The sequence below is a fragment of the Halichoerus grypus genome, chromosome 10 (genome assembly GCF_964656455.1).
Source record: "Halichoerus grypus chromosome 10, mHalGry1.hap1.1, whole genome shotgun sequence".
Lineage (NCBI taxonomy): Eukaryota > Metazoa > Chordata > Mammalia > Carnivora > Phocidae > Halichoerus > Halichoerus grypus.
Genome location: NC_135721.1, coordinates 101,132,080 through 101,157,398, shown reverse-complemented (window position 1 = coordinate 101,157,398; position 25,319 = coordinate 101,132,080). Strand labels below are relative to the sequence as shown.

The following is a 25,319-nucleotide window of genomic DNA, read 5'->3' as shown; positions in this document are numbered from 1 at the left end:
TACAATGGAATATTATGCAGCCATCAAAAGGAATGAGATCTTGCCATTTGCAGTGATGTGGATGGAACTGGAGGGTATTATGCTGAGCGAAATAAGTCAAATAGAGAAAGACATGTATCATATGACCTCACTGATATGAGGAATTCTTAATCTCAGGAAACAAACTGAGAGTTGCTGGAGTGATGGGGGTGGGAGGGATGGAGTGGCTGGGTGATAGACACTGGGGAGGGTATGTGCTCTGGTAAGTGCTGTGAATTGTGCAAGACTGTTGAATCTCAGATCTGTACCTCTGAAACAAATAATGCAATATATGTTAAGAAAAAAAAAAAAGAAGAAGAAGATAGCAGAAGGGGAAGAATGAAGGGGGCGAATCAGAGGGGGAGACGAACCATGAGAGACTATGGACTCTGAAAAACAAACTGAGGGTTCTAGAGGGGAGGGGGGTGGGAGGATGGGTTAGCCTGGTGATGGGTATGAAAGAGGGCACGTTCTGCATGGAGCACTGGGTGTTATGCACAAACAATGAATCATGGAACACTACATCAAAAACTAATGATGTAATGTATGATGATTAACATAACAATAAAAAATTTAAAAAAAAAAAAGAAGAGACTAGAGATGAAGGCATGTTGCAAAGAACCTTGTGGTCATGCTTGAGTATTGCAAATTCTTTCTGAGGAAAATGGGGAATTTCGTTGGCTCAGTTTAAGTAAGCAAGTGTCATAATCAGATTTAGGTTTAAAAAAATCTGATTCATGACAATTAAATGCAATATATGATCTTTTAGTGGATTCTGCATTGAAAAAATAGAAGGAAATAAAGCATCTATAAAAGACACTGATATCATTAGGACAGTTGGAGAAATATGAATTCAGGCTCTATCTTAGGTGATAGCACTATATGAATGTTGGATTTCTTGGGTATGATCATTGCATTGTGATTTAGCCAGAGAATGTCCTTGTTCTCAGTAAATACATGATGAAGAATTTAGGGGTGAAGTATCATGAGGTATCACTAAAAAAATATATAAATACACACACATCTAGAGTATGGAGGTATGAGAATATTGCTGGCTCTTGCCCCCAAAACTTAAAACATGTCATGTGTGAAGTTTCCAAAATATGAGCAAGAACTCAAAGATCCTGGGTGGCCACAAATGGCCATCATAATTTGTCTCTGCATTTTTGGTACACTTGAGCAATTTTATAATTTAGAAATGTTTAAATTAAAAAAGAAAACTAATTTCACAACTATAATTTATAGGCAGTAAATTTGATTGATCTTTTTCACTCGCCTCAGACTGAATTGCCATCCACACTTTTTCAAATGTGAAGTTTTTAGCTGGAAAGCAGTGATGTTTTTGTCTACAAGGATGTCAATACAGAGGAGAATGAGAATAGGAAAACAAGAGCTTGAAAGGCCCTGCAGAAAAGACCCCTGCCCTCCAGAGGGAGAACACCAAAACTGTCCCAAATAATACACCACAGGATTGAAGAACCCCAGCAAACCACAATCCACCCAAAGTATATCCACTTTCCTGTCAAAGATCAATTCTTTAGAAAATGGTAGCTGACATTTAACCAATGTCTTGAAGGATCTTTTCTGATGAAAATCAAATGCAAATGGTTAAAGATGTAATCCCTTAAAATAATCCCCATCTTTATCAGCTAATTGTCTACAGGATTTTATCCACATAGACATCAGGCAAAACTTGTCCTTTTAAAATTAAAGAGGGTTTGGGGAATGTGTGTTACAGGTCTCAAAGTGTCTTTCTGTTCCCACATGTTGTTTTTCTTTAATTTTATTTATTGGCCTGTGTTTTGTGTGCTTGCTTTCTGAACAGGGATGCCTCATTTTAAGTGATGAGTTAAACCATGCATCTCTTGTACTTGGGGCCCGACTCTCACGTGCAACCATAAGGATCTTCAAACACAACAGTGAGTATCAATGAATTTATCCCAACATGTATTGCTTGCTTCTAGAAGAAAGTAAAGATTATTGATGGGGCTTTGTCCTTGCTCTTCCAACTGGGAATTTAGGCTAATGAAACACAATTATGTTTATATTCACTACTGGCTTGTTAACCCCTCCTGACCTGAAACAAATTGTTGAAGTGCTTTAAACACACTAGATTTCTAAGTGGAACCCAAACACATTAATGTCACTGTTATTAGTGGTCTTGCAATGCAGCCTCTGAAGACATGACTGATCTCTTAGGAGACTGATGTTTAATTATCAGAAGTGTTATAACTCTTCCTTTTCTATAGTTCTGCCTTAGGAAAGTTTTTAAGACTTAAGTTCTATGTTATAGTCAGGTAAAAAGTGATGTTTTTCCTTAAAATATTGTCTCCTTTCACTATCCCCACCCAGCACATGCTTACAATCTAGTAAGAGAAGCAGATATGTCCCTATACTGTGACCCATAAATTCTTCGTCTTGGAATTTCCAGTGTATGTCCACCCAAAGGTTTGTACAAGAATGTCCATAGCAGCTTTAGTCATTATAGCCAAGACTGGAAACAACCCAAATTTCTATCAACAGAAGAATGGAAAAGATCTGTGCTGTATTCATATAATAGAATATGACTCTCTGATAAAAAAGAAATGCACTACTGATACATACAGCATAGATTACTCTCAAGAAAAATTACTTTTAATGAAAAAAATCAGACATCAAACAGTATATACTATATGAGTATGTTTATAGTAAATAAAAAAAACTATTAGATAAAACTAATCTATGGTGATAGAAATCATAATGATACTTGTCCCTAATTGTGGGGGAGAGAATTGGTGAGAAGAGGAATAAAGGAACTTTCTGGCGTGACAGAAATGTTTGATATTTTGATTGGGTTGATGTGTACATTCTTATTAAAATTCATTGAGTTTTACATTTAAAACCTGTCAATTTCCTTGTAAGTAAATTTTCCTAAAATATAATTGTTATCATACAATATCTTTGGTATTAAAGAAAAAAGTATAGGCTTTGGCCCAAGCATCTGTGTCCTTGTCCTATGGCTTATTAGTATGCGATCCTTGGCAAATTACTTAACCTTCTCGGGTCTCAATTTACCTATTCCAGAAATGAGGATAATTACAATGCCTGATTCATGATATGTTGGAGAAGGCACATAAAGTGCTTGCTTAGCATGAAGCCTGGCAATGGAAACTTCTGAGTTGCTTGTACCTGCTGTGTTAGTAGATTATTATTATCCTCATCATTTTCATTGCCATTGCCACTAAAGGACAGTAGAAAACATTATGATGATGCATAAGAATGCAGAGGTCATCTCACTTTGGGGATTGCATGAAATTGATAGTATCTGCCATAGACTTTGAAGGGTTAATAGAATTCTGATCAGAGAAAAGGGAAAGGGTATTTCCAATAGAATAATCTGGAGTGTATAAAAAGCAGCAAAACCTCTAGCGTGAGGCTGAACTACTGGAGAAGAGCCTGAAAAATAAGGTCTTGGCCAGTTAAGGTAGAGCCACTAAGATATGTATACTAGCTAAGATATATGTACTTCAAGAACCAACAAAAAGTGTTTGGACAGTTCTGCTTCATTCTGTGCTGTTCTCTGGATGAACTGTATCGGCTCAAAGCATTTAGTAGCCCTCCCCTATGTCTAGTGGCAGCGAAAACAGAGATACAAGCTTTGAGTTAAGTTAAAGCTTTGAACAGAATCAGATGGAAAAGACCATCTGCTATGGGTTGTAAAGATTAGCTGTCCCCAAAGCAGTTCTTGTACACCCTCTCTATCCTGCATTTGTTATTATATGGAATTTAGCCCAAATTCTACCATTCTACCCGAATTCTACCATTCTCTACTTTTCCCTTGAAGGCTTTATAGGGGTGATGATAGATGATGATAGATGATAGATAGATAGATAGATAGATAGATAGATAGATAGATAGATGATAGACTGTTAAAGTAGATGGAATAAAATGTTAATAGATGAATCTGGGTAAAGGGGTATGTGGGTGTTCTTTGTAGTACTCCTATTCTTGCAATTTTTTTTAGGTTTGCTATTACTTTCAAATAAAATTTTAATTCCTTAATCCTTTGCTGAAATTCTAATTCAAGAATTTCATTTTATCTTCCAATTTTACAAAGCTCTCAAAACATTCAGTAACTTATTCCTCATGCCCTCCCTTTGTACTCCCAGAACGCAGAGAATGGTTCTCATTTACATCTCTGTAATAAATGTTAGCTGTGGTTATTTTATACCAGCAACCAGCACTTACTGAGAATTTACATTGTGCCAGATGCTGAGCTAGTGGCCTTCTCTTAGGTACTTATTTAATCTCATGGACAACCTCATGAGATAGGTGCTAGTTTACAAATGAGGAGATCTGGGCTTTGAGGTATTAAACAACTTGTCCAAGATCCTACAATTGCTCAGTGGTGAAGCCTGGAGCTGTCTGTGAGCTAGGAATAAAGTAAATGGACCCCTTCCAACTAACTGAGCAGCAAGGGTCCAAACTCTATCATCTAGTGGAAATTCTCTTATGTATGAGTTGCTGTTGCTCTTAACTTTCTGTTGTAGGTAGAATAATGGCCTTTAAAGATGTCCATGTCCTGGGGGTGCCTGGGTGGCTCAGTCGGTTAAGTGTCTGAACCTCAGCTCAGGTCTTGTTCTCAGGATCCTGAGTTCAAGCCCTACATTGGGCCCCATGCTGGGTATGGAGCCTACTTAAAAAAAACAAAAAAACAAAAAAAAACAAGTCTGTGTCCTAATCCCCATAGCCTGTGAATATATTACATTATGTGATAAAAGGGAATTAAAGTTGCAGATGGAATTCAGGTTGCTCAACAGTGAACATTAACATAAAGAGAGTGTCCGCCTAGGTCCAGTGTAATCACAGGGTCCTTAAGTGTAAGAAAGGGAAGCAGGAGAGTGAGTGTCAGAGTGATGCCATGTGAGAAAGATGCTGATGGTCACTGCTGGCTTTGAAGTGGACAAAGGTCACACACCAAGGAACGCCAGAAGCCTCTGAAAGCTGGAAAAGGCGAGGAAATGGATTCTCCCCTAGAGTTTCCAGAAAGGAAAGCAGCCCCTGCCCACACCCTGATTTGAGCCGAGTGAGATGATTTCAGATTTCTAGTCTCCGGAACTGTAAGATAACAAATCTGTGTTGTTTTTGAGCCATACGTCTGTGCTAATTTCTTCCAGCCCAAAAGGAAACTAATACACTTTTATTCTCAGACACACAAAGCCCTTGTTCCCACTCACTGACATGCTTACTATTTTTGCAAATGGGCATACTTTCCCAGCTATTGTGTTCGCATCACGAAAACAGCCACTCTGAGAGCAGGGGTACCTCCAAGTTCCTTTGAATGACTTCTTCCTCGAGAGGTGAGAGAAGTAAAATTGTATGAGGTCACAATATGTAAGGCATCAGTTGCAGCTGGCTGTCTTTCCTACTTCACCATTCCCAGGAGAACACTAAATTGCTCAGTAAACGATGATGCTTTAATCCTTAATGCGCATCCACGCAGATTGGAATGATAATGTAAAGAAGATGTAGAAGATACTAAATTGCCTTCCTGTGTGTGTATGAGGCATGCAACCAACCAGGACCAAAGCTAATAACTTGTGAGACAGGTTCTTAAGAATGGCCACCTCAACCAGAATGTTCTTAAACATCAGGATGATGAGATTTCATACAACTCTGCTTCTGCTCTCCTGGGCTCTCCTCTGCCTGTGTCCTCTGCTTACACCTTGAGGATACTCCCCTGACTTTTGGAGAAGAAGAGGACCTATTTTATATAAATCAGTACTAGAGGATACCCTTTGCTATTTATAGCAACTGTGTATAAATCAGAATTCTGGGCCCTTGAATTGTTGAATTGTGCATGGGTAGAATATACCTAAGGTACAGTTAAACCTATTCAGATCATTGTAAGCTTTGAATCCTATTTGAACAAGCCTGATGACTAACTTGAAGCTATTCCTCATTTCTCTTTCAATTTCCCACAAAATCAGAATAAGGATCAAAGGAGATCAAACAGAAGGGAAATTCTGAAAGGGAACAAAATCAGGGGAAAGGCTATTCTCCAGGGAAAGGCTATTCTCCAGGGAAACTCTCCAAGGACTCAGAAGTGCATTTTCAGTGGTACTAAATTCAAAGTTGGGTACCAGACTTCTTTATCACCATAGATTAGTTCTTCCTGGATAGTGAAGATGGACAATTACTGAGACCATACCTATCATTTACTCTTCATTCACTGATGCCAAACACTATGTTAAGTCCTTTACATAATCAGCTCATTTAATTTTAACAAAAACCCATATTCATAGTTCTCTCCATTATCTCTCCACTGTTAAGAGGAAACTGATTCTCACAGTGATTAAATGACCCACCCAACGTCACACATAACAAATGGCCAGAGTCAAAATTCAAACCCAAGTCTGTTGCTCTTCTCTTGGTTCATTTCTCCCAGGAGCAGAGCCTGAGAAAAGGGTTTGAGTACAAGTGATTTATTTAGGACGTGATCCCAGGAAGCACCAGCAGATGAGCAGGGAATGGAGACAGAGAAGGAAAGGCAGCCAACAAAGCCAACAAGCTTGCTTGTTGTCAGGCTAGCTACTACAGGCAGAAATCTCATCATCCTGATGTTTAAGAACATCTACTACAGTAGATGACTGGAGCTCAATCCTAATAGGAAACTCTGGGTACCAGTATAGACATAGCTCAGTGTCATCCCACTTGAGGCATGAGGGAGCTGCATTATTTATACACAAATTCCCAGTTGTGAGTGGCTGGAGGCTATTCCCGCTCAGGCTGAGTATGGACCCCGCAGCCAGGAAAATAGCCCTTGGATAAAGAATGGCCTGTGTTTGCAAAAAGAAGTGGGCTGGGAGATATAGGCAGGGCCCCTCTCACCCACTAGCTAAGTCCAGCTACTGCCAGAGCATACATAAGACCCAGAGAGCAGTGGGTCCTTGTGCAAAAGTCAATCTAGTATGACAGCTTATCCTTTTAGTAGCCAAAATTTTAACTCAGAATCCTAAAGTTTGACCTCTAAATTCCTTTGGCTAAGTGCTAAGAATATCTCCTTGCCTTTTCTCCTTTGGGCAGCTTCAGTGAAATAGCCAGTCCTTACGTTGTCTTTGTGACTCCTCAGGTGTCACAAAACAGACTCTTGAGACATTTCATAGCCAAAGCTAAGGAGACAGCTCTAAGCAAGGACCAACAAGTCTGCTCTCCATCATGATTCTGGTACATTTTGAGGAAATGGGCCACAGCCCTTTGGGGCACCTGGATGCCTTTGGTAAACACATCCTCCAGGCTGCGTATTAACACCCTGGCATTCTAGGACTTCAAGCCCTGGATAAATTTTAACTCTCTGGAAAAGTTGACAACTTCTTCCAGAGGTTTAGAAAATTGGGACTGAGTTATTTTTTCTGTGAATCTACTCACTTTACTGATAATGACACGGGACCTAGATTCTGAAACAGTGTTTCTCAGACTTTAACATACACTGAATTCACTAGAGGGCTTTTGTTAAAATGCAGACTCTGACGCAGTCGATCTAGGGTGGGGTCTGAGCTTCAGCATTTCTGCCAGTCTCCCAGGTAACGCCAATGCTGCTGGTGTGGGACCACACTTAGTGAGGCTACAGGCAATCTCCATCTTCAAGGGCATCCCAAAGGGCTTCTTGAACTAGTCTTGGAGAATAGAAGCAGTCTTTTCAGCTAGGAGAGTTGCCATGGGGTCAGAGGCCTGGGCAGGCCAAGAATTTGGAGCAGTTGGTTAAAAAAAAAAAAAGGTGGAGAGGAAGAACCAAGGTTCTACCTAATGGCACTTAAAGGCCAAGAGGAAACAGAAGAATGAGTGCAATGTTTGTGGGGAAACCCTTGAGTTCTGCCTCTGAGGGCTCAGCAGTGCTGTTTGAGTGGAAGGTCAAACCTATAAACAGCACTGAGACTACTTTTTATAAGCCACAAACTTTTAGATCTTAGGGTCTGACTTGGACTCCTGAACTGGGTTGTTTTCTTTAATAAATAAAGCGATTGCCTCAATACGTTTTAACAACAACTAACAGTATTGAACCCTTGCTGTAATGAGCTTTTTCCATGTACTAACTCATTTGAGCCTCATAACTACACAAGACACCTGCAAGGATTATCCCCTTTTTTGCAGACAAAGAAACAGAAGCACAGAGTGGTGAGGAGACACAGAGCTAGTAAGAGGCAGAGCTGACATTTACACCAAGGAGATCTGATTCCAGTTCCCATTTTTAAGCACAACACATTTACCTCCTTCCCCAGCTGCCTCGCCCTGGCTGCCTCCCCCTGGCTTGTGAAATGCAGGAGCCTCCCTCTCCCTCTCCCATGCAACTCTCCTTGAGCAGGGCACTTGGGTTAGGCAGATGCAGCCAGGGTTCACTCTGGTTGCCCTTGACCTGAGACACAGGATCCCAACACTGACTTCTGAGCCCCCACATCATTCCCCGAATCACATCTCACCTTCCTGCATTGACCTCAAGTGTTTAGGGATCCCAACTCAGTACTGTGTTTAATTCCTCCCATAGAACCAGATCCCTACATGCTGCATTGGGCCAGAGCCTGGGGACACTCTGTCCCCATGCTTTGGGCTCTGCCTGTCCTTTATCTCATGTCCCCGAGGTCAGAAGTTGCTGGTATGATCCCCTCCCCCGGTACACAGGCCCTGCCCCTAGCAACTGCCTCACCCTCAAATCAGCTTGATGTTCATTTTAAACCTAATCCCAGGCTAAACCTGTAATATGCGTGTGACCTATTTGGTTGCCTTTGCACTCTTGCAAGGAGATTACCTTGCTTCTTGCAAACCTGCCCAAAGGCCATGCAACACCTGCCCACATACTGACAGAGCTATCAAGAAAATCTGAACCAAAGTATTTACCCAAACCGTAAAACTTAATGTACCAAATTTTCAATGCATCAGAAATTCCCTCATTGATCTCATGGGGAAGAGACTCTATAAATGTGACTTTGAGAAAAACATTTACTTTGCTTACCAAAGTTAGCCATTATGATTATGCTTTTCCCCAAAGTCTAAACAAGGCGCATGTCCCCCATCACCATTTTAAAAATAAGAATAATTTATTTATCATCATTCACAGTTACTTAAGTAATATTGCTTAATATTTCACATTCCGGCTCAATGATGAAGGATGAAATTGAGCATCTCCAAAGAAACAATAAGAATGGGGGAACAGATGGGGAGCAAGGACTTAAAGTAACAAGTAGCATTCCTTTATCATCCAACCATCCTTTCACTTCAGAGATATCTGATGGATGCCTATACGTGTGCAGGCATGAAAATATTTTTGGTGAGCAGCCCATGGAATAGGGAAGCAGAGGGTGTATCTAAATATATTCGCACCTGGAGGTGGTTTTCGTCGAGCTTTGAAGGACGAGGGATGAACCATCAGCCACACCGGGCAGCACATGGAAAGTAGAGGCTGATATTCATTACAACCACCACGACTGGCCCTGGACCCAGAGGAGGGGAAAGCCATTGAGGGATGGGCAGTAAGGGAAGCACTTATGTCTCAACAGAAGGTCAGTTGCACAAGAGTAGAGGAAGGAGGAAGCCATGGCAAAAGAAAATGTTGTCACTGTATTGGAAAGTCAGAAAGAAGCCAAATATCCACTTCTGTTCTTCAGGAAGATACTCTGAACTACAGCCAACCTCCCTTCTGAGAAGATCATGGTGTCTTTGTTTCCTTGTGCCTGCTTTTCACAGTATGTTATCTGCAGTTTGCCCAGATTCCAGCAGCTTGCTGATATTACTGGGGCTTTGAATTTAGAGATAGGCTCAGGAACAGCCTCTCAAAGTGTATTTGTCACCTAAGCCTAATCATAGTTTTTGGCACATCGTTGGATTATTCTAGGTATTTAGCAATTCAGTAATCTGATTAGCCATGCCTGTGACAGACCAGGACTTGCTTTGCACGGATCACCAGAATGTGGCCTCCATGCTTTCATTTTTAATAGCTAAATGTTCATCACCCATCATGCCAGCTAGCTCCTCTCAGCCCTTCACAAACCAAAGGAAATCACCTTAGTGAGCCAGATGGTGGTGAATGATGCTGAAAGCATTGCTGATACCCAAACTTGTGGCAAAATTACAAGCCCATAGTGTGCAATAAGTTTAGAATGATATTATACAGTAGTGCTGTGTATGTGTGCCTTCATGGCATCAAATTTATTCTTTTCTTTTAATTTCTGTATCTCAGAATTTTCTTTATAAATCAACAAGAAACTGGTTTGTTTGGGTTTGGTTCTGGGTGTTGGTTTTACAAACCTTCTGGCATTGGTTTGTTCATCAGAGAAAACAAAAACCTAATCATTCTGTCCTACTTCTTAGAGGTGTCATGAGGATTAACATAATGCAAATATAAGTGCTTTAATAAGCATCATTACTTAAAAATCCCTTGCAGATGTTAGCGTGTGCCTGCTGAAACAGGAGACTCTCACAAGGCCTGCAGAACATAAACCACAAACCCCTAAATCCTATGGGTCTGTAACCCACACACTGTGGGGTCAAGAATCCCACACTGAGTGAGGTCATCCCTTTCTCTGCCTAGCTTCTGTGTTTCTAAGAGGCCAGTGAGTTCCTGCTCACTGGAAATAAGGTGGGAAATAAGGCTGATTGATTTTCCCTCTGCTCAAGAATCTCAGTGTGGACACCAGGGGTTTTGTGAAATTTCACCAAAGCCTATCCCCATGGAACTCTCTATTCAAGTGGAACAGGATGAGCTCCCTGCCATAGAAGGGACTGGGATTCCTCTCACTTCCATCTGCAAAATGCCTGAAACACATCATGACCATTGAAAGTCTTGTTCTCTGTGCTGCTTGTTACTAAAAGACTGGGGAGAACCTTCTATTTTCTTTAGTGGTGTTCATTTTAAACCTAATCCCAGGCTAAACCTATAATATGCATGTGACCTATTTGATTGCATAAACAATAGAATAATCTCTGCATATACAGATTTTTCAAAATCTTAGAATATTCATTTTTTAAATGGCTGCTAGTTTCGTTCACTTGGGTTTGTTTTGATTACTATGGCGTTGGGACCACACTCATCATGTGTCATTTCTCTACAAAAAACTTATAAATTCCAATTCCCAGAAGGAAAAACACTCTTTCAACAGGAATATTTATATTCATCATCTCTTCATTCCATTCAGAGACTAACAGGCCTGCAGTAGATTATAGAAAAAGGAGCTGTTTCCCTCAATCACAGGGGTTCCTTCAACATCTTAGGAACCCAGCCTAAAATAAAATGTCCATACAGGCGAAGGTTTATTATCCCGGAAATTCTCAAAAGAAGAAAGCTGCTTTTCGTTTCCTTGGCTGCCATCTAGTGGGTAATGATGTCCTGTCAATAAAACTCACTCCATCTGTGAAGACAGAAGATGTCTTCCTGTCTTTAAAACAAACCCCCAAAGCACAGGTAATTAAAGAAATATGATTGCAGACATGAAGCAATTATCCTTCCTCATAACTTCTATTTAGATCCAAAGTATTATTCTCCTTCCTTTTTCCATGGGAAGGCAACTGATTCAATGATCACACATTGATTTGGCACTAATATTATGCACTAGGACTAGCACTATAAGGAAACCCTAAAACAGATCCAGCCACAGATTGGGAACTAAAAGGTAAAGTTTCAGGGATCTCCACTGAAACCAAGAACCTCAGCTAACTTGAGCCTAGACCAGTGAAAACCTAACGAATAGCTGTTTCTTTAGCACACCTGCTTCTTGTCGCAGTGGCAAAACCAATATTGACTGTGCTGTTTTAGATTTATCTCTGTTAGGTTTATCCTGTGAGCATTTTTAATGGGGTCCCTAATGCCTGGAGAACATTATGTAACAGTCAGGTCAGCTGTTCAGTAGCATCTCCATCTTTTCAAATTAAAATCAGATTCCAGACCTAAAGTACTTGGGTTTCAGATTCTCAAAAAGGGAGGGCTCAGGAGGTACAAAGAAACACAGTAGAAATATAAGGAGTCTAAACAACATGCACATAAGCCTATGCCTTTTTATCTCTCTCTCTAGGCTTTGTGGGTTAAACACACACACACAAACACACACACACACACGCAGCTGGAATGTAGACCAATCTTTCCCAATGGTCTCTCAACCAAAGCCCAGTCATCTACATGTGATTGCAGATAAATGAAAAGTCACTATTAATTATATTTGACACCACAAGTTAACAAGAATATTCTAGTAGACATCCATCCTTCCTCATTCTACATGACCATGGAGCTTGAAGGTAGTGGTTCGGAATATGGGTCGTGGTACAAGACTGCATGGGTTCAAATCCTGGCTCTGCTGGTTGTGATCATAGACCTCAGGAGATTTACCAGATTTTCCTGTGCCCTGGTTTCCTGAAACATAAAATGAAGGTGCCTCCTCTTTAGGCTCATGGTAAGGATTAGAAGAGTTCTTTTTTTTCTTTTTAAAGATTTTATTTATTTATTTGTCAGAGAGAGACAGAGAGAGAGAGAACACAAGGAGGGGGAGCTGCAGGCAGAGGGAGAAGCAGGCTCCCCGCTGAGCAAGGAGCCTGATACAGGACTCGATCACAGGACCCTGGGAACATGACCTGAGCCAAAGGCAGACGCTTAACTGACTGAGCCAACCAGGCATTCCAGGATTAGCAGAGGTCTTACAAAAAATATGCTCAGAAGATTGCCTGGCATGCAGATAGGGCTCAATAATTGTGAGCACTTACTAATGTGTACAGATGCTTCCAAATAACTTGCAAAGGAGAGCTAATTGTTCCCCTGACTTAAAGTTCTGAAACCTCCGAAGGTGGAGGATGTCAAAGGTCAGGTCTCAAAGTATAGGAAGTGAGACACCTGCCAACAAGTCCGCCACTCTGTACAAACTCAACTAAACTCTAACATGCTTGTGCCTAAACAACTGGTGAGCGTTAGTAATGATATCGCTCCGAGTTAATTTTAAGCTGGTAACAAAGCTGAAGTCACGAAGATGCATGTAATGTAGTGTTTCAATCTCTGCTGAAGCAGAAGAGGAGAGCTTTTTAAGAGCCTATGAAACCATGCACCTCCAGTGGGGGTTTATTCTGCCTGCTATACAAACCCAATGAGTCACCTTGTCAGAGTTAAGTTGTACTAAAATATAAGCCCCTCTCTCCCTCCAGGTGTTCTCTGATTCTGATTTTGCTCTCTGAAAAAGTCCAGGTCTGAGCCTGAGCCCAAGAAATCTGATGCCTTCTCAAAAAAGAAAATGGGGGAGGAAAAGGAAAACCTTCTCATGACTCAGTTTCTTTTTTGGTGTTATTTAAAGACATGCAAAGCCTAGAGAAGCTCCTGAGAGATGCTGTAATCTACGGCCAGCCTCGAATCCGCAGAGCGTGGAAGAAGATTCTCATCCTAGTGGAGGGCATCTACAGGTATGGAAATAACCAGAGAGATTTTAACACACTGGGGCCCACAGTGAGCTGACACATGAGGAAAGTCTGATCTCTCCTAGCTCAATGGAAAAATGAGTTGGATATAAGGTATTATGAAGGGACCTGAGCCAGAGCTACCAATGTGAGCTGTCAGGCCTTGGGTCACCTGTCTTTTCAATGTCTGTTCATATGGCAGAACACATCAGATGCTGGATGCTTGTGAAGGTGTTCTCAGAAATGTCCTCAGAGGGCATGGATAACTTGCACTGATTCTTTCCACTACCATTGGCTGCCCCACAGTTTCAAAGGCCTATGGGGGCTGGGTTATTCAACATGAGAATGCTTCTTGCCTGGGGTGCCTGGGTGGCTCAGTTGGTTAAGCATTGGATTCTTGATTTCTGCTCAGGTCATGATCTCAGGGTCACGAGATCGAGCCCCGCATCGGGCTCCATGCTGAGCGAGGAGCCTGCTTAAGATTCTCTTCTCTCCCCCTCTCTCTGCCCCTCCCCAGGCCCCCACTCATGCTTTTGCTCTCAAAAAAGAAAGGAATGCTTCTTGCCTTCATGGCATTGCTGATAGGCACCCAGATGCTTCTAACTGGAGAGTGCACCCAAACTCAAGTTGCTTGCTGAACTTGGCCAATTGTTGGCATTAGAATACAAAAAGCCAGCACATTTTCCACAAAGTTAAGACTAACCTCAAATGCAATTCTTGATCCAGAGCTGGGAGCCGCTGGACTTAGCATCTGAAGGTATGCTCAGTTTCCCACCGCTTTGAAGCCAAGCAGACAAAACACCCACTAAGCCACTGAGAGCTTTTACAAGGCACGTTGTGATGGAATTGGCTTCATTCTCTGTCTGAATTGGTTATCGCTGCTGAAACAGAAATTGCCTCCAAGCTGTTCTTCTGTAGAATGCCCTAGTCCCTGAGTCAAGGAAACATAATGTCAGAGTTCTCCCTCCTTAAATCAGTTCTCAAACAATCTTCATGTTCAAAGAATTGAGGGAGATGTTTCTTATAATTATAGAAAAGCAAATAATATTAAATGGAAGGGAATGAGAGCCTAACTTCCCCACAAGGAGAAGTGTGCTTGCAAAGGAGATTTAGATCTGATGGAGGTTTTCATTCAGCCAGACTGTGCATCATTTCTGTTCCATGAATGGATAACAAGTAACAGAAGAAACATGTCTCCATCCCTTTTGGGAAAAAGAAGTGCTTTCTCCTCAATTTAAAATAATAATAATGATAATAATAAGCCAGGTACCATCTTGTTTTTCCCTCGGCCTTACTGCCCCAGCGCCTGGTGTTCTGGGTGTCCCCAGGGCTACTATAGAGTTGCAAAGCTGGCATTTCAAGTTTCTAGTGACCCACTTTATGTATCACCCATCAGTACCTCCTCGGGTCAGCCCCCAGACAGTGTTTTATTTATGAAGTCTTTGGGATCACCCTAGAGCCGCGTTCTCAACCAAGGTGATTCCCTCCCACAACCCGCCCCTATCCTGGACACTTTGGGCAATTTTCAGTTGCCACAACTGTAATAGAGTACTACTGGCGTCTAGTGGGCAGACGCCAGGGATGCTGCTAAGCATCCTACAATGCGCAGGACAGGCCCCTACAACAGAGAATCAACCTGCTCAAAATGTCAACAGTGCTGAGATTGAAAGACCCTGCTGTGACATCATTCAATTAATAATTCAATTTAATGAATAATTTACTCACTGGCCTCAAACTTGCTACTTTTCGGAAATAATCTCATATTGACTCTGGGCTGTCATAACCTCAAAGCCAGGTCTTTCTCTCTGTGTGATCTGTGCCAGCTGCCAGATGGGGAAGGGCTCTTATCTAAACACCTGTCATTCAGGCCTGGACTTGCAAGAGCACGGATCAGCTCAGGGAGGGCAGACTGGGCATCTTCTTTAACCAGAGTTGACAGAATCCAACTGCAAATAAACAAAACTTGACTCCACTAAAGGAAAGTTATGTTTAAAGTACTTTGATCGTGGCTGAAATTAAGTGGACCACCAGCATTTTACTGTCAACTGTTCCCATCAGTTACACAGAGAACCCACTCCAGCAGCAGGGCTTGTTAATGGCTGGGCCTGTGTCCTACCATGATCTCAGGAGGACAGCAGAGCCAGGTGTGGACTTCTGCCTCCAAGCCTGCATGGCACCAAACCACAACCTGGGCCTCACTAGCAATGGGGGCCTGCTCTGTTATCTGATACTGTGTAATAAACCACCCAAAGCATAACGGCTTACACCACAATAAGTTATCATTTCCCACACCATGGTGGGTTGCCTGGACCCATTGGGCAGTTCTTCTGCTCCATATGGTGTTGGCTGGGGTCATTCATGGGGAGCATTCACCTGGGAGTCCAGCTGGGGTCTGGAACATCTAAAATGACCTCACTCAGTACTAGTTGTTGGCTGAAGTACCTTGTTCCCTTCTCTTCTCTGGGGTGCTCGGTCTATAGGCTCTTCTCACTCAACAATCAAGCCAGAACTTCCTTACAACATGGTGCTGTCTTCTGAGAGAATGAGAGCAGAAGCTACCAGTCTTTTAAGGGCAGGGCCCAGAACTGGTATAGCATCCCTCTGCCATACTCTATTGGTCAAAGTATGGTGAAAGCCCAGCCCAGATTCAAGGGGAAGGGAAATAGAACCCACCTCTTGATGGGAGGATTGACTTGGGTGTAGAGGGATGGGAAGACTTGCAGGCAGCCATCTTTGGAGGCAATCTACCACAGTAGTTCAATCAGCCTGGCATTTATTTGTACAATGAAACCTCCACTTGCCATGGACTTCCCTTCATAGAGAGATTTATTTTATCTCATCTGCACAGAATCTTGTCTTTTTTTTTTTTAAGATTTTATTTATTTACTTGACAGAGAGAGATAGCAAGAGCAGGAACACAAACAGCGGGAGTGGGAGAGGGAGAAGCAGGGAGCCAGATGTGGGGCTTGATCCCAGGACCCTGAGATCATGACCTGAGCTGAAGGCAGATGCTTAACGACTGAGCTGCCCAGGCACCCCTCTTGTCTTTATGTGAAACTGTGACCTCAAAGGGCCCATTCATAGTTAGGAAGCAGGGCACCTCTTAGACAAGCCTCAGTACTTCCTCGGGCCTCAGTTTCCTCATCTGTAAAATAAGGCTAACCGAGACTGGAGTTCTGGAACATAGTGGATGTTCTCATTTGCTGCTATCACCAAAAAATGAAATTATTTCCCACAAAATTTTCCAAAGGGCTAGGGTTAGGGATGTAAAATCAACAGTTCATGAATGCACTTCTACTTTTTAGTAATGTGTTATGGAAACATACCTTGTTGACATCAACACAAAGCCTTCTTTGAATTTTCACTCCCAGATTTTTTTTTTAATCTATTGCTGTGGTTTGCCACCAAGGGCAAAGTCCCCACCACCACCACCACCACAAATGCCCCAGAAATCAATTTTTTCATAATTCCTAAAAAAAGCAGTCAACCAAATCCAGCGGTTTCAGACAGGTATCAAGGTAGAAAAAGCCAGATACCAAGTCTAAGAAATCCATAAACTCCACAAAAGCAGTTATGATAATGACAATTATACCAACAATAATAACAATAGTAATGTCACCATCCATAAACCATCTAAGTCTCATTATATATAGATAATATGGAGGAGCCAAGATCTGGAGGGAGGCCTAGGATCTGGGTTCAAATCCCAGTGTTGTCACCTATGGTTCTGTGCCCTTCATAGAGTTCTTTTGTAAGTATTAAATGAGATCATAGAGCCTCGTTCTTGACAGAAGCCCAGCCCGTGGTAAGCCCACAACCAAGGGCAGCTGTCCTCATCATTAAATTTCTTTTCAGCTGAGGAAGTTGCAGCATGGAAAACAATAAGCTCTCTGCATAGTGAAGCTGTTTTCTCTTCACCCAGCTGAAGGATGGATGTCAGGGGAAGGAGTTTGCATTTATTTACTTGGTGTCTACTCCTCGCTTCACACGTGTGATCTTGAGTAAACCTCCCCAGTACCTTTGAGATTACTGTGAAGATGAAGACCCTTGACCCAGGGCAGATAACTGAGGTGAAATAAAGCCAGGATCCAAACCAGGTAGCCCTGCTGGGACAGAGGCCCAGTATCAACAGAAGACTCCACCCGTGTGTTCCCATCCGATGAAGTAAACATGGAGAATGTAAAGTCCTCCATGTGACCTTCACCATTTACCTATCCAGGGCTCAGTTTCTTCATCTGCAAAATAGGGAGAGTGAAACTTGAGATCTAAAGTTCCATGAGTTCCTGATTTGGGGCTTAAAACTACAATCATATTATTATAGTGTTCTTGTCTGCATTTTCTTTTAAGTATTGTTTTAAAGTCAGACTCTTCCAGTTTTGTGTCTCTGAAAAGTCTAGTTGGTTGACTCATTGTGGTTGAGAAATCTCAAAATTATTCAAAAATATACTAGAGAAGGGCAGGGGGTCCCAAATAACCTGGGAGATAAAGTCGCATAACTGGAGCCCAAACTTTCAAAATAAGAAGTATAGAGAAAGAGTACCCAGCCCTTCCAGAAAACACATACGAAAACAAATATTTAAATCTCAGAATGCCATTCTCTCTAAGAATGTAAGCCCTTCTCCTCCCAAAAACAGTGTAAGTTTAATGATTGAGAACTTTAACCTATGGTTTAAACAAATAGAGAAAAAAAGGAAAAGAAAGTACTTTAATTAGTCTTAGCTCTCTTCTTTTTCTCTTTTCACCCCCTTTTCTTCCCTGGATTATACTTGGTGCCCACCAAGGAGATTTTTCCACCATGTAAGTTGGCAGACCAGTGGTTTAATTCCCAATCCTGCCAATGGATAATATTGCTTTATATGTGGAGGAGAAGGTGATGAGAGGGAAATTTCAAAAAAGAGTCTTGTCACTTAGCTAATACATTATGTAACAGAAAAGATATAAAGAAATTATTCACCAGCTTGCTGGTTTAAGACTAATTCAAGTCCCTGCACAGAGCTTCAAATTAAGTGGTGGAATTATCTCTACCTACAGTTTTATTTTACTTGTTTTTCTTTTATTGAAGTCAAAAGAAAACACGATTTGCCATTCAGGAAGAAAAAAATAAAACACAGTCCTTGTTTTCTTTTTCATTTTTGGCACTGTGTTTTCTGACAGCAATTTAAAGGAATAACATAGAAACCCTTTTCAATGCATGCACCAATCTCAATATCCCACTATAGGAAAGGGTTCGATTCAAATTTGGTCACATTGAGAAAATGAAAACTTAGTGCGGGTGAATATAACACTTTATAAAAGCTGAGTTCTCCCTAGGACTCATGTGTGCCCTGCAGTAACTCCAGAAATCAGCAGTACTGTAGAGTCATTAATCTTGGAGGAAGAAATATAAACCAGGTGGGCAGACTCCCAACATCAGCTAGACCAGCCCCAGCAAAGGATGGCTAATTAGCTGCCTTGAGTGTCTTCAAACTGTTCAGCATTAACTCTGCCTCCTACCAAATTCAGTTCCAGAACAAAGAATGGTTATTTGTGACATGTCAGGTTTTCAGCATAGTTGTGTTACCAAATTATAACATGTTAAAGATGAGAAGTAGATCCTAGAATTTTGAGGGCATATAGCCATTTATTATGTATGACACCTATATGCCTCTTTCCTAAGAGATTCAACACAGAGCATTGTCAAGGGCTCCCCATTTCTCAAGTCAAGCCTCACTGCAAACATTTCCTCCTAAGCTCCTCCTAAAAAAAGGAACAACCCAATGAGAGCTCATTATGTGCCAGACACTTAACAAACATCATTTCTAGGCTTCCTTGGAAAGGCCTTATAAGGAGGGTTCCATCATCATGCTTACTTTACATCTCAGAAAACTGAGGCAGAGAACATCATGTAAGTTGCCCAAGTCCTCAGTTGGTAAGTGGTGTGGCTACAATCTAAGCTGAGTCAGATGGCCGTACCTTCTCCCCTCAATGAAAACCATGTTAACAAACAATCTAAAAAAAATACTGGAATTAACTCAGAGACTTATGTAAGAGAAGATGAGTGTATTTGGTTTTCATTTCATTAAAATCTGAAACCAGCCATTCAGAATGACCTTGTGAAAAACACAAATGCAATAAGCTGGACTTCATTAAGATTAACAACTTGTGCTTTGTGGAAGACCATCCCAAGAAAATGAGAAGACAAGCCACAGACTGGGAGAAAATATTTGCAAAAGATACACCTGATAAAGAACTATTATCTAAAATATACAAAGAACTCTTAAAATTCAACAGTAAGAAAGCAAACAACCTGATCGAAAAGACCTTAGCAGACACCCCACCAAAGACGATATGGAAATGGAAATACACATAGGAAAAGATGCTTCACATCATATGTCATCAGGGAAATGTAAATTAAAGCAATTAAGATACCACTACATACCTGTTAGGAGGCCAGAATCTGGAAGACTGATGAGGATGTGCAGCAACAGGAAGGCTCATACATTGGTGATGGGAAGGCAAAATAACAGAGCCACTTTGGAGGACAGTTTGGTGGTTTCTTACAAAGTTAAACATACTCTTACCATACAATCCAGCAATCATGCTCCTTGGTATTTACCCAAACTTGTGAAAACTTGTGTCCACACAAAACCCTGCACATGGATGTTTATACTATCTATATTCATAATTCCCAAAACTTGGAAGCAACCAAAATGTCCTTCAGTCAGTGATTGAATAAGTAAAATGTGGGATATCCAGACAATGGAATGCTATTTAGCACTAAAAAGAAATGAGCCCTCGAGCCATGAAAAGACATGGAAGAAACCTAAATGTATATTATTAGGTGGAAAGAAACCAATCCCAAAAGGCTGCATAGTGCATGATTCCAACTATATGGCATTCTGGAAAAGGCAAAACTATGGAGACAATGAAAAGATCAGTAGTTGCAGAGGTTGGGTGGGGAGAGGAATGAACAGTGGATTTGTAGGGCAGTAAAAAATAGAATGTAAGATACCATAATGATGGATACATGTTATCATACATTTGTCCAAACAGAGAATGCACAACACCAAGAGGCAGCCCTCATGTTAACTATGGACTTTGGGTTACAATGATGTGTTCGTGTAGGTTCATTTGTAACAAATGGACTGCCCTGGTGGGGGATGTTTACACGTATGTGGGGCAGGAAGTAAATGGGAAATCTTTACCTTCTGCTCAGTTTTGTTGTGACTGCTCTAAAGAATAAAGTCCTTAAAGAAGACACAAGCACAAATGCTGCACTTGATGGTCATCCTACTCCCTCCAAACCAACACTTCTTGGCCTGGGGTAGCTGCACAACCAGCCGGACTATTTTGACTGAATTGACCTAACACTTATGCTTATTCTTATAATACATTAAATTTAATAAATAAACTAATTAGGAAGAAGGGATAAGTTCAACTTTCTGTTTGCATCAATTGATTAGTTCTTGAACTAAATTGAAGGGTTGCTTGAGTTGTTTGACAAGCTCCTTTGTGTGGTGAGGATGAGAGTCTGTGTGTTTTCATAGAATTCGCCTGTCAGTGCAGTCAAAACTGTGTGTGGTGTAGACACAGCCCAGAAAGTGTAGTGAGAACTGATTAAAGCCAGAAGTCCTTTTAAATCCATTGAGTTCCAAAGGTGCCATGTAAATGTGAATGTTATTTATTTACTTCATATTTTTCCCTTTTTTGGAGGACTTGAAGTATTTTTGCAATTTACAGTACTATGAACAGTTAGGCACTTAGGGCTAAAACAAAAGGGTTCATCTATGGCAGTGGTTCTCAAAGTGTTGTCCCCAAGCAGCAGTAGGATGTCTCCTGGGAGCTTGGTAGAAATACAAGTTTTCAGCCCACCCCAAACCTGCCAAATCAGAAACTCAGGGTCATGGAGGGGAGCATAATCTGTGTTTTAACAAATCAGGGAATTCTGATGCTCCTTCAAGAATGAGAACCATTGCCCTAAAGGAACGGAAAGAGAGGACACTACCAGATGCCTCAAAATACCCTTGACTTCCAATGAGCACTGAACAGGAGATCCTAAGAACTTTCTATTGTGCTTTCTTTAATACTATGTGTCTTAAGCAAAGTTCTTTTGTGTGTTTTTAATTCTTTCCTTTACTCTTTGGCAATTCAAGCACTGAGTCTAGGTCAGATAGAATTGGTCAAATAGACAGCAGCAAGCTGACAAAGATAGATTACCATAGATCAGTTTCATTAAAACTAGCAAAATACCTAGAATCCAAAATGGTCAGTCTAGTTACACTAGCTGATTTTACAAATAAATTGATCAACAATGCTGTAAGCTAATTGTTTACTTGGGAATTAGCTATAACAACTCAAAGCACTTCAATCTATTGAACATAAATTATTTTTTTTTCAAATAAAATAATGCCAGATTAGCTTTACAAGATTGAGAAGGTTGTCTTAGCCAACTAAAATATGCCTTAAGAAAAAAGGAATTGTATGTCCCTGTCACCACTGACTGGTGTCAGGAAAGGCTGTCTAAAAAGGATTGGAAGGGAGACCATCACAGGGCTTCCCAGGAAAGTATACACAAGTGACAAGCATTTCTCCTTATGCCCTAGCATGGAAGGTTCCATCGTGGATCTGCCCCAGATCGTGGCTCTAAAGAAGAAGTACAAGGCTTACCTCTACATAGATGAAGCTCATAGTATTGGGTCCGTGGGCCCAACCGGCCGGGGTGTTATAGAATTCTTTGGACTGGACCCTCGAGATGTTGATGTGCTTATGGGCACATTCACCAAAAGTTTTGGAGCCGCAGGAGGTTACATAGCTGGAAGGAAGGTAAGCCAGGGATTCCCTGTGTCTATTTAAAACCTGAATGCTCTGGGGACACAGTCTGCAGGGTTTCTGTGGATTCCTTGAGAGCTTCAGCTCAATTCAGCACACCTCAGTAGATCATGGCAGCCTGGATACAGTGGGTCCACGGCCACGTAGGCCCAGAATGGCAAGGAACTCTCCCTCTAGTGGTGAAGAAGAGCATGTGATGTATAATCACATTATAATAAAATGACACCAGCAGTGTACCCAGGCAAAGACTTAATACAAGGAGAGGGATGGTTAACTCTGCAAGGTAGCATCTAAGGAGTCTCAGAATAAATATCATCCTTGTAGACAAATGATGGGGGGAGGGTATATTTCAAAAAGAGGGAATAATATATAGCAAACCTCAGAAATGATAAGGGGATGTTACAGAGCTATAAGTAGTTTGGGTTTTGTGGCATGAAAAACATAAAGCAGGTAACAGCAACAGTGGGCAAAGGTCAGATATTAATGAGGTTGACCCTGTGCAACAAATTCTGGATTTTAAGAGTTTTAATCAAAATCGTAGCAAGATCTGAAATGCCCTTCTAAGAGATTTTTTGTGCAAAATAATTCTCTCCCAAATTTTGGATAAGCCATAGGTCAAATTGAGTCACCCTCTAATATCTTTTTTTAAAGATTTTATTTATTATTTATTTCTTTTTTTAAGTAATCTTTATCCCCCAGTGTGGGGCTCAAACTCATGACCCCGAGATCAAGAATCGCATGCTGAACCAACGGAGCCAGCCACATGCCCCTCTCATGTCTTATCTACGTGACTTAAAATTCGGATCCGATGGGATCAGACTATGGAGTGTTATCCCTGTAGTTTTAAGCCAATATCACCAAGGGGGTTGCCAATATAAACCAATAAATGTTTAAAAGAAATTAAAGAGAGGAGAGAGGGTCCAGGGAGAAAGAGAAAGTGAAAAATTCAGCCTGGATTTGAGGGATAAGGAAGCCAGTAGTCTGCCTATATCCAAATCCTGATAGCTATCTCAGACAAGCCTACACCTGTCCCAGAGTGACTTGTGACAGTGATGTTGGCTCCAACCAAGGAGGCACACCAGGCCCAAAACCAGTGCATGCAGGTGGCATCCACAGCTTATCCAAAATTCCCAATTCCTTACTCACTGTCACCAGCAGGAACAAGATTCAGACTCCTGATAAACCAGTTAGACAAATCAGGGATTGCAGCAGAAGACAGTCTGGCCATTGAAAGCCTATGATTTAAAACAACAGATTTCACTGTGACCATGAGATGCACAAATGCTTAAAATGTTCAGGGTTTTCAATGGTCTTGACCCTTCAACAAGCATTACTTTCTTCTGAGCCCAAAGCACTGTTTTCCATCCTCCCTCCACTGGCCTGTGGGAATTAGCTGGGTAATGCTAAAAACATCGGGAATGCTTAGGATCCTACAAAATTTAGCTAAATCTGGTGAAAGGTTAAATGTTCCCTTCCCCAACTGTGGAAGCAGAGGGATCAGAGGGTCTCAAATTCAGGAGGTCCCTTATCCGGGCTACATTGCTTTGTGAGCTTGTGGTTTTGTGATTACTTTAGCAGCAGTTCTGAGCTACAAAATTTTTAACCAAGCGTAACTCTGTTTCCTGAACCAAGGGCACCTGAATAAACTGAAGTGAGCGGATCCTTGAAATGTTGTCAGATTTGGTAGATGTCACATTTTCCCCCTGGAGTTCCTTCATCAGATACCCACTTTAAACAAAAGCTCATGACTGGCCTGAAGTTAGGACCAGCTCACTCTGATTTCTCTTACTCTCTACCCTCAAGCCAGTGGGACTATTTTAAAAGTGTATTTGTTGTTGTCTATGTAACTTGTATACATTTGGGATAGATACTGGGAAATCATGGAAAGTTATTATTTACATTAGTCGCAATGCAGAAAAATGTGTAGATCTATTCATTTCCTTGCTCTTTGAAATATTCATTCTCTGTATGCTTGGATCCAGAGAACAGCATCATCCCTCCCCCACAACCTCCCGCTCCCTTTCCAGAGCCTCTGTCATTCTCCTCCCCCCCCATACTACACTGCAGTCTCTGAATTTACCACTAGATGGCAGCAAGAATTAGAGCGTCTTTGGCAGAGGTCCCTTAGCCTATTCTGAGGCTTAACTGCCCTCAAACAACAAGATGCAAAACCTAGAAAACATAGGGCAGTTTTCAAGACGTGAGGGTGAGCAAGAGACTGGAGGCCACTTGTGAAAAGTGTTTATATGCGTCGTTCCCTGACGATTTCAAAATCAGTCAAATACACACCTGTCTGGAATGGTTTTGATGAGTCTGTGGCAAACCCAGATAAACTGGTTTCCTTCCAACCTGAGAAGCCCAAGAGTTAATGGAATTTTTGCATCTGCTTGTCTGTACCTTCAATTTTTTAAGTATGTTAATTTTAAATTATGTGTAGTTTCCTTTAAATCATAGTTTTTTATTCCCCTGGATTTTGAATTATTTTTGCGAAAATTTTTCACTTAGAGTCTGTTTTAAACTATGTTTTTTAACTAAAAGGACAGAGGATTGGACAAATGCTAACAGTTTTAATTTGAAAGAGATCTTTATATTTAGCTATTTAAATAATTAGACTACAGTTTTTATAGAGTTTCATCATATTTTTTCCTGGATATTTTGGAGTGTATACCTCAACTGGGGGGTAGGGGGGGAGTAACAGCAAAACATCCAGGATTCTAACAATGGGTACAAAAGAAACAAAATGAACCATAAAAATGTTAAAGCACACACACTAGGACTTTACATTTTTCTGAAACCCTAATAATTTCAATTTTACTATGTTCATGGGGATCTTTCTTGAGATCTGAAAATAACTACTTGGGTCAAAAAATCTAGACAAAGATAAAACTGTCTGGCTCTCTTTTTAAATGTCAATGTTAGGGTTAGTAATAGAGGGACTATATTCCTAGTAACAGTTTCTAGGAGGCTCTAGAAGTTTTTCTGGAGCTGGTCAAGGTCAGGAACATGTACATTAGCAACCAGATCTGTCACGAAAGGAAAAGTGTTTGAAAACAAACAAGGGGAGAAAAAAACTGATTTGCTAAGATAGTACCACA

At 41.1% G+C, this 25,319-nt stretch overlaps 1 protein-coding gene across 2 annotated transcripts in view; it reads left to right on the top strand.

Moving 5' to 3' along the window:
- The window catches only part of SPTLC3 (serine palmitoyltransferase long chain base subunit 3), a 156,617-nt gene that overhangs the window by 82,081 nt on the left and 49,217 nt on the right, over nucleotides 1-25,319 (top strand). For both annotated transcript variants that reach the window (XM_078056932.1, XM_036107222.2), the window contains exons 6-8: nucleotides 1,844-1,937; nucleotides 13,317-13,422; nucleotides 21,999-22,218. In XM_078056932.1, the coding sequence (XP_077913058.1) occupies nucleotides 1,844-1,937; nucleotides 13,317-13,422; nucleotides 21,999-22,218 (420 nt within the window). The remainder of the gene's footprint in view (nucleotides 1-1,843; nucleotides 1,938-13,316; nucleotides 13,423-21,998; nucleotides 22,219-25,319) is intronic.